At 36.1% G+C, this 17,364-nt stretch overlaps 1 protein-coding gene across 1 annotated transcript in view; it reads left to right on the top strand.

Annotated features, from left to right (window-relative positions):
• The window catches only part of LOC150108860 (calcium-transporting ATPase sarcoplasmic/endoplasmic reticulum type-like), a 263,322-nt gene that overhangs the window by 226,457 nt on the left and 19,501 nt on the right, over positions 1–17,364 (top strand). Inside the window, exons 21-22 of the mRNA XM_090410430.1 lie at positions 13,500–13,702; positions 17,075–17,294. Of these exons, the coding sequence (XP_090266556.1) occupies positions 13,500–13,702; positions 17,075–17,294 (423 nt within the window). The remainder of the gene's footprint in view (positions 1–13,499; positions 13,703–17,074; positions 17,295–17,364) is intronic.

Raw genomic sequence — 17,364 nt, 5'->3', positions numbered from 1 at the left:
TATGCTTTCTTCTTTTCCTTCACTGCCTCTTTAACTTCCTGTGTCCAGCATGGAGTCCTGATTTTTCTATCCTTGCAGACAACCTCACCACATGCCTCTCTGGCTGAATCAATCAGTGTTTTCTTTAAGGCTTGCCACTGAATCTCCATGGTTTGGTTCCTGTTCTCAAACTCTTTCATTTTTTCTTCAATAATCTTTGTGTATGTTAGTCTACAGTTCACATCTGAGAGCTGCTCAACTTTTATTTGCTTTAAAACTTTCTAACACGTTATTCTTTTCGATATGAAATTCAATTTTATCCTGCTGAAAACTCAATAGTGATCACTTCCAATTTCAAATCCTCTCTACACTCTGGTGTCCTGCACCAGGGAGAAAACATCACTATCAACAATAACATAATCAATGAGACTTTTCTTATTCCTAGCCTCATCTCTCCATGTGAATTTGTGCACATTTTTATGTTGGAACATGGTGTTAGTAATAACCAGTCCATGACCTGAGCAGAAATCCAACAGGTATTTGCCATTATTATTAGTTTTGTTCTTTTCTCCAAATTTTCCCAAAATATTTTTGTATATCTGACAATCATTTCTTACTCTGCTATTCAGATCCCCAACAAGGACCAACTTTTTCTTTTCATTGTGTCAGTTGCTTTTTCTAAAGCATCAAAAAATTCCTCCACTTCTACCTTAGTAGAACCTTCTGTGGGACCATAGGCACAAATAAGTCTCATTGTCCAGTTCCCCATTCTCATATTTGCCCACATCACTCTACTTGAGACTGCCTGCCATTCAAGAAGATTAGCCTCATATTTAGTGTTGAATACTATGGCTACTCCTTCTTTTCCTTGATTGTCATTGCCTGAATATAACATTTTGTGTTTATTGCTCAGATAGATCTCCCCAGTTTTTGCCATTTTTGTTTCAGTTAATCCTATTATGTCTATCTGGTACTTATCTAATTCCTCAGCTAGCTTCATTTCTTTGCCATTCAGGCTTCTTATGTTGATAGTACCGATCTTAACTCTGGTGATGTTGAGTTGGGGTGTGTTTTCTGATTTGTTCCAGTAGCTGATTTTTCGCTGTTCACACTGGTTCCCTGGCGAAAACAATGGGGGCCTTGTTTAACCGGGCGATGCCCCATCCAGCATGAAATTTTGTCATGTTGTACCATCATTTTTTATTTTGGTTTAAGCCAATAAGAATACAATTTGGTCGGCTAAATCCCAAATTGCCAGTCCATCCTCGTTCGTTCAGTATCCAGGTAGATACCCAACAGGGTGCACCACGAGAAGGTGAGGATTGGACATTAGGTCAGAAGCCCTGGTCAGGTCTCTGCATTCCTTTAAAGGCTATGTTGAGGTCTCCTCTCAGTTATACAGCTTTGACCCTTAAGCACCCCTAGCAATATTCCAAGATATTCCAAATCTGCCCTATCTAGGCAGATTTGGAATTTGTACAGAGTTAATAGCTGGACAGATGAAAATTAGCATCTTGAATGAAAAAAGCGGCCAAGTTTTTTGGAAGCCAAGGATAATATAGAAGTGATGCCTTTGTGCTAGTAAAGTCCAAATGTAACTTGCTAGTCTGGAAAGAGAAATCTGAGAAAAAAGACAAAATTATGTTTTGGAAGTACTGAAGGTGACAACAGCCATCATCATCAGAGCTTAGGATACTGATTTATAGATGTCTTGAAGCTTGTGATGATTAAGCACCCCAAGGTTTATAATATGTGAGTAGGAGGAATGTGGAAAGTTTTCATCAGCAAAATTGGTAATGAGGTTTGAGGTCAGTGAGAGAAGGTTATTTTTATGAGAAAGAGGGTGGATGAAATAACAGATTCTGCAGAACACTTGCATTACTAGGAAAATCTAAATAGAAAACTCTTCACTATTACACACGATAAACTGCAATCCAGTTACAAAGTTTTGAAGGAATGGCAATTCCTTCAAAACTTTAAATAAGATGGCAATTTGCTAAGAAGCCATCAATGCCAGATCTTGTCAGATGCCCTGGAGTTGTTGTTAGCAAGAGATCCACTGTGGATCTTGAGCAGCAAAATCCATATTGGTGGTCTGTGATTAGTTGACAGTTCTCAGTTATTGAAGAAGTTATCTGTTGATGACCTTATGGACTTACTTTGTTATAAGGTCGATCCCAGCTGAGTATAATATAATGCAGAAATGATAAAGGTCGGGTGTCAGTTCAAGAGTGTCAGAACAAACCATGCTCTTGAGCATGGTTGGTCAGATAAGATCAAGATCTGAAACAAAATTTTTGGTATCCAGGTTGATAGAAATTCTTCTGATGTTTTTTTTGGCAAGAGACTACTACAGGAAGTGATTTGCTTTTGCTTTGGTTCCTAGGAGACAAAAAAGGAGAGTGATGCTAGGAGGTCAGTTTTATCTTTACATCAGTTTTTGAGGTTACAGTAAAACATCTTGACAACGTACGGTTTAGTAATTCTCGTAGAAAACAGGATTACTATTATTAACAGGAGCAGATCACTTATGCTGTCGTTATTTTAAGTTCCTTTGAAAATGGCAACATGATGTTGCCGAAATATTGGAAATATATACTAAAGTTTATTTAATTTATATTCTAGTGTACGTTGTGAATTCATTAAGTTAATTAATAATAATATAGGGTTTAAAAATAAAATAAAATGTACTCTTTTACTGCATTGGCACACTTTTTTTGAGAACCAAGCTTGTGGACCAAGATGGCGACAATGAGTTTGGAGTGGAATAAGGGATGAAGGCCTTCATTCTTATGAGAATGATTTTGTTATTCAGTCTGAGCAAGTGTTTTAGTCAGAAGAACTGAAGCAGCATTTGGACCATGGGAAGTCATGGAGGTCATCCCATTTGGCACCTATTGTCAAAAGATGTGAGACTGAGAACTAGTGGGTGAAGGTGGTAATGATCTGAGTAGCAGGTCTTTTAGTAACAGGGTTACTATTATTAACAGGAGTAACAGAGGTCTGAGTTGTGATCTGAGTGAACCTCACTCAGATGCTGTAGTATACTGTACTATACAAGAATAAATCGAAACATTCTTTTCCAACATTTTATCATTTGACAGATGGTATTATTACAAACGTGCCAGAACATACAAATACCAGGAATCCAACTATTTTTCATTGTAATCTCTATGAACTTGAGACATTTGTCCCATGACTTTATTATTTTTAACATATTTGTCATAGAATGTGTGACTGTCTTCAAGCCATTGCAGAGAGAGGGAACTGATATTAGTTTGTTCTCTCCCCAAGCTCCTCTTACACAGTGATGTGAGCAACATCCTTCAAGGGAATGCAAACAAACTGTAGGGATCCTTCACCTCTGTAGTACATAGGACCAAACTTCATATTAACTTATCAAGAGGTTCCTGACAGTGAGAAAATAATAATTCTTATTATTAAGAGATACCTGCAGGGAGTCAAGGACTCATCGAGGGAGGCCACATACTACATGCACCAGCTTGAATTCATTCACATTGCTTGCACTCACAACATCTAATGGCAATCCATTCCAATCATGCACCACCCTATGAGAGAAAAACCTAGCTATCATTGCTTGCACTCACAACATCTAATGGCATTCCAATCACGCACCACCCTATGAGAGAAAAATCTAGCCCTCTCCTCCTTCTTAATGGCATTCATTCTCAGCTTCCAAGGATGTCCTCTTGTCCTTTCCTCACCTCTATAAATTGAAAAATTCCATGAATTCAAATCCTGTCCTGTATGACCCTTTCAGAAATTTGTAAGTCACGATCATATCACCCCTCTTTCTCCTGTTTGCTAGTGTCTGCAGTCTAAAAATTCTCAATCTGTCTTCATAATCAGTATTCCACAATCCTAATATCATTTATAACACTCTTCTTTGCACTCTCTCCAATATATAAGAATCACAATGGAAACCAGGAGACCAGATGTGAACACCATAGTCCAATTGAGGTCTTATCAAGGCCTTGTAAAGAAGCAAAATAACATCCTTATCTTTACATTTGAACATTTGTTTCATCATTGCAATTATCTTTTGAGTTGTATTTGCAATCTTTGCTACATGGCTCCTGAACTTCAACTTCCTGTCTATTAACACTCCAAGATCCCTAGCCTGATCAGTTTTTTCTAGCATAATCCGACCAATATAATACGACATTGGATATCTAATCACTCTGAAGTACATGACTTTACATTTACTGACATCAATTTTCCCATGCCCATTCAAATCATTCTGCAAGTACTACATATCAGCAGCATTCCTGATTACCCTACCTATCTTTGCATCATCATCAAATAGCTGTATGTCACTTGTCAAATCCTTCCCAATATTATCAATGTACAGATTGAATAACAGTGGACCAAGCACTGATCTTTGTGGTACACCACTTGTTACCTTAAATCTTGCGGAGCAGACTCACATCGCCCACTGTATACCACTTTTTGATATCTGTCGGTCAGCCATCCTCTTATCCGTGCTAATATTCTATAACCTAAACCCATTTTCTCCAATTTTAGTCTACCATGCTGTATTCTGTCAAAAGCCTTAGCAAAATCCAAAAGTATCATGGTGTATCCATTTCCCTAGTCTAGTTCAATGGTAACATTGTTATAGAATGTGAGCAAGTTGATAAAATATGACCTTCCCTTAGTAAACCCCATGTTGCTCATTGCAAAGTAGAGATTCATTTTAAACCCATTTCTGAATGTGAGCCCTAACCAATGTTTCCAAAATCTTCACCACCACTCCTGAGATACCAATTTGTCGATAATTGGATACATCAGTCTTTGCTCCACCCTTGTGCAATGGAATTAGCATACATTCCTTCCATTCCTGCAGAATCTTCCCTGTTCTTAGACTCATATTAAACAACCTGGTCAAAGGAATGGCCAGTTCAGCTGAACACTTTTTTTTTGCCACACATGCTGATATTCCATCAGTCCCTGTTGCTGAATTCTTATTCAATTTGCGCAACGCCTCTAATACCTCGGCCTCACACACCTGAGTTTCTTCATCTAGTGAAGAGGTAGAAGTGAGCTAAATGTTGCATTCACCAATTTGATAGCTTTTAACAAAATGGACACTCATTAGCTGAACAACTTCTTCTACAGCTGTAACCCTCACGGCATCTGATTTAGAAGTTATCCTTTCATATTCATTCTTTCTTTTACTTGTAGCATATCGATAGAATTCTTGTGGTTTGTCTTTAGCATGCTAAGCCAGTTTCTTTTCATACTCAGACTTTGCTTTCTGTACAACAGCTGTGACTATTCTAGCCTGCTGCTTTTAATTTTCATAATGCACATCATCCTTATGCACACAGTATTCTTCCCACATCACCCTTTTTTTATGACTCTCTTGCTTAATAAAATTACACACCCATTTAACTCCTACCTTATTTATTCTTTAAACTCTTGGGACACATTCTGATATCACATAATTTAAGTATTGTTTAAATGCTTCCCATGCACTGTCGACAATTTTCCAATTGAGCAACCAATCCCATTGCACTGAACTCAGTATATTCTTCAGTTGGTCATAATTTCCTGCTTTGTAGTTCAGCATGTAACCTTTTCTGAATGGAACATTCATAAACTTAGTCACTTCCCAAGTGAGTACCACAAGATCACTGTTACCAACCAGAGGCAGAATAATTACATCTTTAACTATGACACTATGATCATATCTAATACTCTTTGACCTCGAGTTCCTTCTGTCATATGCTGCTTGAGGAAGTTATCCCGCAACAGCTCAATAAATGCATTTTCATTCTTCTCATGAGATGCTACCTAATCATTTGGATAATTAAGGTCTCCCATTATGATTACTCTTTTCATGCTCATCTTTTCTATTTGGTAATGCATTTCTTCTTCACTAGTAACTAATCCACCAGGTCTGTAACAACATCCCACTGTGTAATTGATCTTGTTAGATTCCACCTCACACCAGATTCTTCAAATGCACTTCCACATGAAAATACTGTTAGTAGTAGTACTACAATCATAGGTCTCAATGCTAACTGGATTCAAGTCATCCAATATGATTAGCAGCATGCCTCTTCCTCTCCTTTCTAAAAATACTGTAACCTTTATACCTGATACCAGTTAGTATGTCTGATTCTGTTAGCCAGGTCTTGCTAATGCCTACAATCTGAGGTCCCAACATATTACCTAAGGCAACAATTCCTACCCCTTTGTTTCTGATAAACCTAGCATTCGTGTACAGACATAATAATCTACCTGCATGTTCTTTTGTATACTGTTGTCTGCAGTCTGCGTGAAAACAGTAAGTTGGACAACTTACAGCTCTCTATTCTTCTCTAGTGCCTTATACATGTAGATGTCTTTGCACACGTTTGATTAGTCCGAACTGGATGAACACAAAGTCGAAATCATTCTCTCCTTGTCAACATTTCCATGACAGAACCCATTCCTATCTTCAACACAGTTATATAACATTGTCGCTCTTATGCTCACATTCTTACCAGTTCCTTCCTTTATAATTTAGTTTCCCTGATTCTCTGTGTTAGGTCTCATATTTAGTTATTAGTTTTTCTAGACTCCTGATATCAAATGCATTCAGGTGTAGACCATCCCTCTTATACAAATCCAATCTTCCCTCAAACTCACTCTACACACATCTATTCCTTCTACACAGCCTACGCATCGAATCATTTGCCATCATAGCCCTTCTTCTTAATTCATTTTTATCATATCGAGGTGAAATACTGACGATTTTCACTTTCTCACTCTTCACTCACCCTTCGCCTCTTCCAACAACCCTCTCGCTTCCTTTCATGTTGAACATGCAAGTATGATCTCATTTACTTTTCTTTTCTGTTTTCGAATTGTTTCCTTTATATTCTCAATTTTTGCTCCAGGAAAACTTGAAGTTATAACTTGCTCATCAATAGCATGTTTTATTATAGAGTCACTTTACCAAATAACATCTTTTTATAGACAACATCACTTCCCTGATTTCTGTTATTTACTTCCTGACTTACCTGTTTCCTTGCTTTATTGTTTCTTATTTTGCTGCTTAATTTTCTTTTTCTCCTTATGCTCATTTAAACACCTCTCAACATTTTGTAATTCCTGCATCGTCTCTCTGAATCTGCTTTAATTTTGCTATTTTGGAGGTTAATTCATTTTCATAAACCTCCTCCACATCCCCAATAACCTCGCTAGTGGGAGCTAGCCTTCTTGTTCTCACCTGTGGTGCTCTTCTTAGCATTATGTTTCTTGTGTGTTTTTGGCGCCATTTTAAACTTATATTTATTATTGAAATATCTTAATAAAAATGTTATAAAATATTAAATACACTAGAAACACAAAAATCTACACTAATATACTATAAAACACTAATTTTCTAAGGGAAAAACAAAATAAAATAGACAAAAATCACCAATTTTATACAAGTGCTAAATTCACCGACCAACTGCAATGTATCCTCGAACCAATCTCACCCTGCCCCATGCAAATAAACCTGCCACAAATTATTCTGTCATTGTTCCTGGAGGGAGTTCAAATATAGCAGTAGACAAGTAACACTGCTGAGGCTGCGCATGGAAATTGGTCTCCCTGTATGGGATATGTTCAATAGTGTTCCCCCCCCCCCCCCCCACACACACACATGCACGCACACATATGCTGTATGCTGATACTGTTTAATTAACTATCTTCCATCATTCACCATGAAAGGCAGCATGAATAGATACAATAAAACTGGAGGTTAGTTAAAAATCATCCATAAAAACACTAGGGAATCATAATAAACAACAACGAAAAAAAAATCCATAGAAAGAAAAGTTTCTTCATCCACTTCACCAATATTTGTGGCCTTAACACAAAACAAAAGATTTGTGCCATGACTTGTGGTCATCTATACCAAACTTATTTTTGTCTTACAGAACCTTTATGCTCTCAAATTATTAAGTGTAGAATTTATCTCTATAAATTCTACACTTTTCGTGGTTGATTTATCTTTCCTGATCCAAACACATGCCAGGACTGAATTATTCCAGTGTAAAAATTTGGAATATCTCAAGTAGCTGAAGTCAGATATCCTATTGTCACACTTACTGAACACAGTAGTCCACAACATTTTTTTTCCCCAAAAAAACAAAGCACACCATGAATAAATTAAAATCCAACAATGAAAGGGCTAAATCTAAAAAAAAAATTACCATTTTGCTCAAATGGCAGTTGAGCTTTTTGGTTCCTTACCACCAAGAGGCTGTTAGATGCATCTTCTCTGCTTCTACTTGTCTCACATACACAATAATACCATGATAACATTACTTAAAGCTAAAGCTGACTTCTCAACATTATTCAAGGCAAATTCATCATAAAGAAGAAGAATCTTTCATAGAAAAGGTTCCCTGATGCTCAAAATTTGTGCTCCAGCATTAACATCAATTCCATACTTGTGTCTGTAGAAGCTACATACTCTTCTGATATTTACCTGCAACACAAGAGCAAGTTGATATTTGGACCCCCCCCCCCCCCCATCTCCTCTCAAAAAAAAAAGATAGTCATCAAAAACTGTTGCCTAACCTCATTCCTCCAAAAAAAAAAAAAAAAATTAAAGTCGTTAATAAGAAATCTTTTTCACCATTTGTTTATAGGCTAAACAATTAATGTTTTCTAATATGAATTCTCTCACTCCAGTCTCTTGACCATCATTACCTACCTCTGGACACAATTTATCCATGAAATTGCTTGAAGAAACTTGTGTAGTTACTCTTGACAGGTTTTTTGGACATTCTGTTGGGTTTGACACGAAGGGCAATTTACCACCTTATTGGCTCCTTCCACTCTGTAATTGGATTGTCACTCTTGCAGCCACACTGGTCACTCACAGGGTATTATAGTACCAGTGGCCTGGGGCTCTGTAATTTCACTCGTGCCCTTGCTTCTAAACATAAGTGACCTCTGTCACTAACCAACATGCCTCTTTACAAACCTTTTAGTGCTTAAACATTTAAGTTTTAAGGTTTTTCATAACCAGTAACTTAAACAGTAATTTTGGCATTCTCCAGTTGTGTAAGGACAGTTTAGAGTGGTAAATACTGTACTACCAAAACAGAATATTCCTGTCCTATGTCTCTAAGAAAGATTTCACTTACCTTTGATAACTCAGTATTGTCAGTTAAGATTAGTTTCTTCTTGGGGTAATAACATAAATCCATGATCCACCCAACTTGAGAATACTATTCTAAGGTTGGGTGGAATGGGACAGAAGGCAGAGGAATATCTGGGGTTCATTTGCTCACTGGCTGTAGTATTGCCAACTGAAAAAAAAAAAAAAAAGTCATGATTCTGAGATAATCAGTGATAAAAGTTTGTTTCTTTAGAATTGAAGAAATTATGTGTTAAATTGAGTGTATCAACCTCACAGATTATGAATTTTGAGTTGTGCCACTATTGCAGCCAGTGAGCAATATCAAAAGATGACCAAAGTGCTAAATAAATGTAATTCCCATGCCACATTTATAATTAATATAAATTAATATTGAATTGACAGGTACATTTACCTGCCCATTCATGCAATTTATTCAAGTCCTCCTATAAGGCCATAACATCTGCTTGACTCAGCATTGCTTTTCCAAATTTTGCATCATTTGTAAACAGCTGTAAACCCATCCCAGTATCATTAATATATAAATTGAGCAACAATGGACCCAAAATAGACCCCTACTGCACACCACTAGTGACCTTCCTCTTTCAGGATACTGCATCCCCATGTGCAACTTTCTGATACCTATCTGATAGCCAGTCACTGATCCAACTCAGAAGTCTGTTATGCAGTCTTGACTGTTCAATTTATTTAACAGGTCATATGCAGTCTATCAAAAGCTTTTGCAAAATCTAAGTATACCACTGTATATGCATCTCCATTGTCCAAGACATTTGTCACGTTATAGTACATAAGTTAGTAAAACATGATCTCTCTTTAACAAACCCATGCAGATAAGCATAGAGAATACTGCTGTTATCAACTTATTTCTGTATCTTACTTCTCTCTCTCTCTCTCTCTCTCTCTCTCACCTTCTCACCACAACTCCAGATATACAGATTGTCCTATAATTTGCAGCCACAGCCTTATCACCTTCTTTATGCTCCCTTCAAGCCCATGCTGTTGTAACTCTTATTAAACAGGTATACCAATGCTACTGCCAATTCCTTGGAACACTCCCATAAGATGCATGGTGATGTGTCATCAAATCCTATTATCTTATTAACATCAATGTTATTTATTTCCTTAAATACCTCCTGCTCACCACAATTAAGCCATCCTCTCTTATGTCTTCTACACTTAAGTTTCTCATGATTCCACCCTGATGAGGATGAAACACCCTTACAAATTGATCACTGAATACCTCAAATGTCTTCTTCAGCAGTTACCATTCTATCATTTTCATCCATTAACATCATCTTACCATAATCATTCTTCCTTCTACTTGCCAAATATCTATAAAAAAATAAATAAATAAATAAATAAATAAAAACTCTAGGGATTTCTTTGCTTGATTTGCTAATTTCTGCTCATCCTGTACTTTTGTTGTCCTTACTGAGTCACTCTCCTGGCTTGTTCTTTATACTTTTCATGTAACTGATTATTACCATTATTGATCTGGTACTGCCTTCAAAGTGCCTTCTTCCATTTTACACCTACTTTATTCAGCCTTTTGACCTTCAGAATACATTCACACATTGATGCTGTTATGTATTTCTTTGTCAGTTCCTAAGCAGCATTTACTTCCTTTACTGCTCAACTCCTCAGTCCATGCTATAGCTCCAAGCTGTCTCCTAAGCTTGTCATGATCACCAGCCTTATACTCCCACATATACCTTTATATGTGGGGGCCATATGCAGATTTCCTCATGGAAATCTGAATATGGCTAGCCACAACCCAGGTGATCACTTCATGATCATTCTCACCAACTGGAGGAAAGTGTAAAATCCCACTCACAATTACATCCCCTGATGAAATGATGTGATCTAAAACTTGATCCTTGTGTGCTCTCCTTTACATGCCGCCCAAGTTAGTTGTCTCTCAAGAAATTCATTTTTGTTATCCCCAAATGCTTTTTCTTCATTCCAATCTATACCACCATAATTAAAATTGTCCATAATAATCATGTTTCCTTTGTTCACTGACCCAAATTATTTATACATTTCTTCATCACCCTCCACATTATAGCAACATCCAACTAAATATCTCTTCGTCAACCTCTGCCTCACACCACATTGATTCATAACCATTGCCACTATTTCCCTCTTTCATGTCTACCTTATATGGACAAAATTCCCCATTCATTTTCCATTTCTGTTCCCATTAGGATATCATCTTCATTCAACCATGTTTTACTTATTCCAACAATTTTGGGGCAAATAAACTCAATCAGTGAAACCATTTCGTCTCCCTTATTTCTGATACTTCTGGCATTTGTAAATAAACACAGCAGTTCACTTTTAGGTCTATAACTAGTTCTACCCAAGCCACTTGTTGGTTGTGATTCACTATGCCTGTCCTTTTCCAGTCACCTTTATCATTGGTTACCACATATATCCACTCAGTCTCCATTCGCATTCCAATCTATTCCATTTCATTCTGATCATCCCTATATATACATTCACTACTACTTCCAACATCCACTTTACCTATGCCATACCTCCTGGTCTTCCCCATTTCCCTGTTCCTCTTGCATTCCCATCCTCTCTTCATCTCTCACACTACTGCTGTTTCCATTGCCAAGCACTTCTGTCTCTTCAGTACCACTCTCCTGATCTTTTATCTCATCTCTTATTTCTGATCTCTTGCTTGCATCACACATTACACTTCCATCTAGCAACAGTTTGTCCAGTGCACTCACTCCAAAGCCATTCAAATGCAATCCATGTCTGTATAATTCCATTCTTCCTTCAAACACATGCTATACCTCCATAAACTGTACTTCCTTCTCCTCACACAGCTTCGCTAGTATACCATTCATGATTCTGACACTCCATCTCAACTCATTCTCATACCTCGGCAACACACTAACTGCCTTCTCCACTATACTGTTATTCATTCAACCATCATTCTTTCACTCTCCTCAACAACCTCCTGATATTTACCCTTACATTCTCCTTATGTTCACTTAAATCATTTGTCCCCACAACCACCACTAATTCTCTTGCTCATTTCCTCCTTATGTCTAAAGTATGGATTATCTTGCTCATTCTCCCTCCTGGATAATAGACCTTATGGACTCTCTTATTAACCAATCCTCTGTCAGTGGAATCTCCATACACTGCTATTCTTGAATTAGTCATCACCTCTTTTATCCTTTTTTTCTTTCATTCTATTCTTTTGTACACTTTCATTTGTTTCCATTAAATGTCTAATAGCACTTCACATATTCCTCATTTCATTTTTTATTTTGAATAACTGTTTCATTACATCTTGCATTCTGATAATTTCATTCTCTGTCACTCCTGTAGTCTTGCTACCTCTCATTCTGCTGCACTTTACTTCCCTTTCCTCATTTATACTTCCTTTCTCTCCCTTATCACTTACTTTCGCTTCTATATTCTTGCATTCTTTCATTCCCTCAGTCTTACTAACTTTTGTTCCATTTCAGTTTTTTTTCACTTATGCAGTCTTTCATTTCTTTAGTCTGTTTCATATTTGTTAACTCATTGTCTAACAGAATATCACACTTCCTACAAATCCATACTTTCTCTTGTCTCCTGTTCAGTTTCTCCACAAACACATTTCTCACATTTTGGCATGCATACATATTACACTCACAACATGGAGTTTTGAAAAGTCTACATTGTTGTCAACGGCACTTGATGTTTGCAGTGCTTGCTTAGTCACACTGATCGATGCCTGAGTGGTCGACCTCATGAGTACTGCCATTGTGTTCTGTTCAAAGAAGGCAAGATCAAAATTTCAATTAATAAAGTCAGTAACAATTCCCGAAGGCCAAAAATAAACAATACTAAAATTCAAGCAGTATTGCCAATTATGCAAAATAGCACTTATCTTTTCCGGAACTCTTTCTAACACTGCACGTTGCTGTCCTTTCATAGTCAATCTTTTCATCCATTTGGAAGGCAGCAAAATAGGATGCTATAGTGTTTTTGTCCATTACAGTTTTTGAATCGCCTGTATTACTACTTTATTGTTAATACTGTGTGTATTATGACAAGCTTTTTTGTGCTCTGAAGATGTTTAAAATCCAGCAAAATATTAGCTGCTTAAATAAAGAATAGGTTTTTTGGTCATGTGGTGTGTTTATATCATTAACATTCATTTGCCAACACCTAAGCTTTCTTTGCATTTACACATTATGTGAAATACTTTCAAAATGGAAAGCAAATGTAAATATAAAATTTTATACTACTTACTTCTACTATGTTATTTTTATTCTACATTTATGAATTAATTACTTTCATTTTTTGCTCAAATATGCTTCATAATGGAAGTTTATTTCCCTAGCATCTTTTTGACTGCTGCTCTTGGTTTACCTGAGGCATTGATCCCTGTGCAGCTTCTGTGGGTGAATCTAGTAACAGATGGTTTACCTGCTACAGCTTTGGGCTTTAATCCTCCTGATCTGGATATTATGTCAAGGCCACCACGCAAAGCAGATGAAGGACTGATTACTGGATGGCTCTTCTTCAGATACATGGCCATTGGAGGTATGAGATTTAAAACAACAACAAAGAAAAAAAGAGATATATATATATTTTTTTACTTAAATGTGATACAATAAGTTTTCAATTTGTTCATTCTTTTAATATGTATGGCATCTTTTGACATTGAGAATTTTTCTGTTTTTCTTGATTCAATATTAATATTTTTATACCCTTGATATTAATTTGCTGGCTTGGTTAGTTTTGTGGTTAGCATATTCACTCTCCAACCAACAGGTCGTGGGTTCAAAACACAAATGCCCGTGGCCATGGGTATTTGCTTTAGATGGTAGGTGAATTTCATTATCTGGTGAGACCATTGCCCTGTTTATTTAGAGACCTGAAGTGACTTGAAGTTTCATGTTTGGTCTCTAGAATGGGGTTTCCAGACCAGGTGAAAAATATGTAAAATCAGTAAAAAGTAGAGGAAAAAAGAACCCAACTCATCCCAGTATGAATGTACTATAGGTTTATGAATTTTTTAGCTCCCATCCACAAAAATCTTTTGTGGATGGGAGCTAAAAAAAAAAAAAAAAAAAAAAAAATCTGTGATGATTTTAGTCCCAGTATAGATCAGAATTGATAACAAATGCAAAAATTGAACTATATAATAACTACAAAGACCACAGAATTGGGGAGAAAAAAGTATTAAGTAAAAGCTACATTATGGTAATACATAAGTCATCACGACTACAAGTGATTGATAGGGGTAATTTTAAAAACTGAGGCATAAATCTCAAACTTTGAAACACAAACCTGTCTGCTCTCTCTCTCTCAAAATTTAGAAGGCTCCCAACATTTGACCCATTATCTTCCCATGCATTTAATAGTTTTTCTCTATTCGATGAGAATTTCAGATTTTTTGTAAAGAATGGTGAAAGTATCACGAAGTCATTAAATATTTTAACTGAATGTTTTCTGTTATCAGAATGTAATTTTCATTGTCCAGTGTAAGACAACCACCCTGCTTATTGAATGCCTAAAGTATCTTGAAAAAAAAATTTCATGTTTGGGTCTCTATAGCAGGGTTCTGGAATTTATCTTACCCCACCCATTTATGATTGATGGGATAGGGTTAGATAATCCTGGTAAGGGTGCTGTGGGTTTCCAATTTTTAATGGGTGGGATTGATGAAACATAATTAAATAAATATTTGGTATGCTAAAAATAAAATTATGGTAATATATATATATTTTTTTTTAGTATTTTTATTTACATAAATAAAAAATATATTTTTATATACTACCATTTTATTTTTAGAAAATAAATTAATGTTAAAACGTTGCATTATTGACATAAATGCCAATAATGCAACTACAGAAATCTGAATATTTCCATAATTAGATTTCATTATTTATGTCAACAGAATTGACATAAATTAAAATAAAAATATTTACAACCTGATGTTTTGCCAGCTCAAGCTAGCATTATCAAAGGCATTTTGAAGGTAAATACTCAGCAGTGGCTAAAATTGCCAGAACAAGGGCGGTTGCATGTATGGAAATTACATCATTTCTATTACAATTGATATGTGAATTGCGTACTTAGTGCACAATTAGGGGTCAGTTCTGGAGCACAATTTTTCAGAACAATTGGGGGAATGCCATCGGGACCAGGAGACGTTTTTGTGTCTAATTGGGACAGTATTTTTCTGATTTCATCCTGGCAAAAGGATATAGGGGGCATTGTATGTTGGGTGTCTGGAATGGTTGGGGGACATTTACCATCGTCAGTTATGCATGCATTTGAAGCAAAGTATGAGGCCAGAAGATTGGCTTTTTCTGTGGGTGATGAGGCAGTAGAGCCATCAGGGTGTGATAGGGGTGGGAATAGTGTTGGACAGAAGTTACGGCCAATTGCTTTGGCAAGAGACCAAAAGGCTTAGCTGCCATTTGGACAGGCTGCTTGTTTTCTGCTTTTTGCTCTTTCGAACTCTGTTTTGGAAGCGTTGATTGTTTTTTTGCATCTATTACAGGCTTATTTGAGGGAGGATGAGGTTCTTGATTTCAGCCAGTTGTGGTATGTCTGGTGTTTCATCTCTATAGCCTTAGCACATCTTTTGGATTTTGTTAGGGAATGGAAGTTCAGAGTGTTGTGTGGAATGTACATATTCATGCCAGTGAGGATTACTTTGGTAATAAGCTCGGTGCATGTGTTTGGGTTGGAAGGCCAGAAGCAATAGTCCAACGGGAATGCGGCATAGAAGTTGAGGAGGCTGTCCCACTTGGCACTGTTATAGTGCCAAACTACTCTTCTATGGGAGTGTCTGTAGTTTGGAATTCCATTTACATTTATTTTTATTTTTTAATTTAAAATTAGGTAAGTATATCTGCAAATTTTATTTGCAAGTTTACATACAGACACTTGCACATTGGACAGCTGAATTGAGATCTTCAAAATGATCATGGAATAAACATTTGGCCAAAATTAGTGTAGACATTTCCCCACCGTTTATCTTTTTAGATTTCATTGTGACTTTATTTTTTGCTAAAGTTGCAAAAATAAGTTTTCATAAGCTGATAAATTAACTGATTTGTTTTAATTTTTTAGATGATTTTTGATTATTTAAAAATAGTGAAATAGTGATAGATAATAAGCAGATTGCAATGCTATAGATTAAATGAAGTTGCAACAGCAGTATGAATTGTTTGCAGTTTGTTATTACAGATGTTTTTTTTCCAAAAAAAAAAAAAAAAAAAACCTGTCTCATCCTTTTGTTAACATTTTCTGTTTATCTGTTTTCCTTTAATTAAGATAGTTTAGTTTTTCTTAAGCAGATGAAGAAAAAAAAGTTTTTGTTATTTGGAATGCTCTTACAGTTTATTACTTTGTGTTGCCACAGCAAAATTGCTTTCATGCTACCATTTCATTAAATGCCTATAGTTGTTCCATGTGCATTACTTTATTGTGAAAAAGATGCAGATTCAAACAAGAAGTGAGTTGTAGTCAAGCCTACTTGATTACGACGGGTATTTGTCGTTTATAATCATGGTTTTTACATGATTATAAACAACATGATAATGCACACTGATATCCATTATACGGATATCAGTGTGCATTTTATAAATGAGACATTTTATAAATAAGATTAAAAAGTTTAGGCTAATGAAAGTTGCTTGTTTGTATGCAACAGACTATCTGACCAAAAGAAGGACAAAAAAAAATACCATTTTATCTCTGCATATATTAATACAAGGATATCAGTGTAGTAATTATATTTTAACAACTGTAAATGCTTAATGCAAGAAATTTGTACATGAATTTATAACCAGGGTATAAATAATATTTGTAATAGTATTGTGAATAAAAAAAAACAAACTTATATTTGAAATTAGCTGGATCAAGAGGTATAAGAGCAGGTTATTTTATTTATATTAGGTTATGTTGGTGCTGCCACTGTTGGAGCTGCAGCATGGTGGTTCATGTATAGTCCTGCTGGTCCACAGCTGACCTATTACCAGCTAACTCATCACTTAGCATGCTTTACAGAGCCAGAGAAATTTTCTGGATATGAATGTAGTATTTTCAGTGATCCTCATCCAATGACCATGGCACTCTCTGTATTAGTAACTATTGAAATGTGCAATGCTATAAACAGGTAGGTGATGTGCATGATTAAAAAAAAAGTTTTATACTAAAATGCAGTATTTATTCCTTTATTGACATTT

The sequence above is a fragment of the Typopeltis vanoorti genome, chromosome 2 (assembly GCF_054136105.1).
Source record: "Typopeltis vanoorti isolate ZY-2024b chromosome 2, IOZ_Tvanoo_1.0, whole genome shotgun sequence".
NCBI lineage: Eukaryota > Metazoa > Arthropoda > Arachnida > Uropygi > Thelyphonidae > Typopeltis > Typopeltis vanoorti.
The sequence above is the reverse complement of the archived record's forward strand: the minus strand, read 5'-3'. Positions and strand labels throughout refer to the sequence as shown.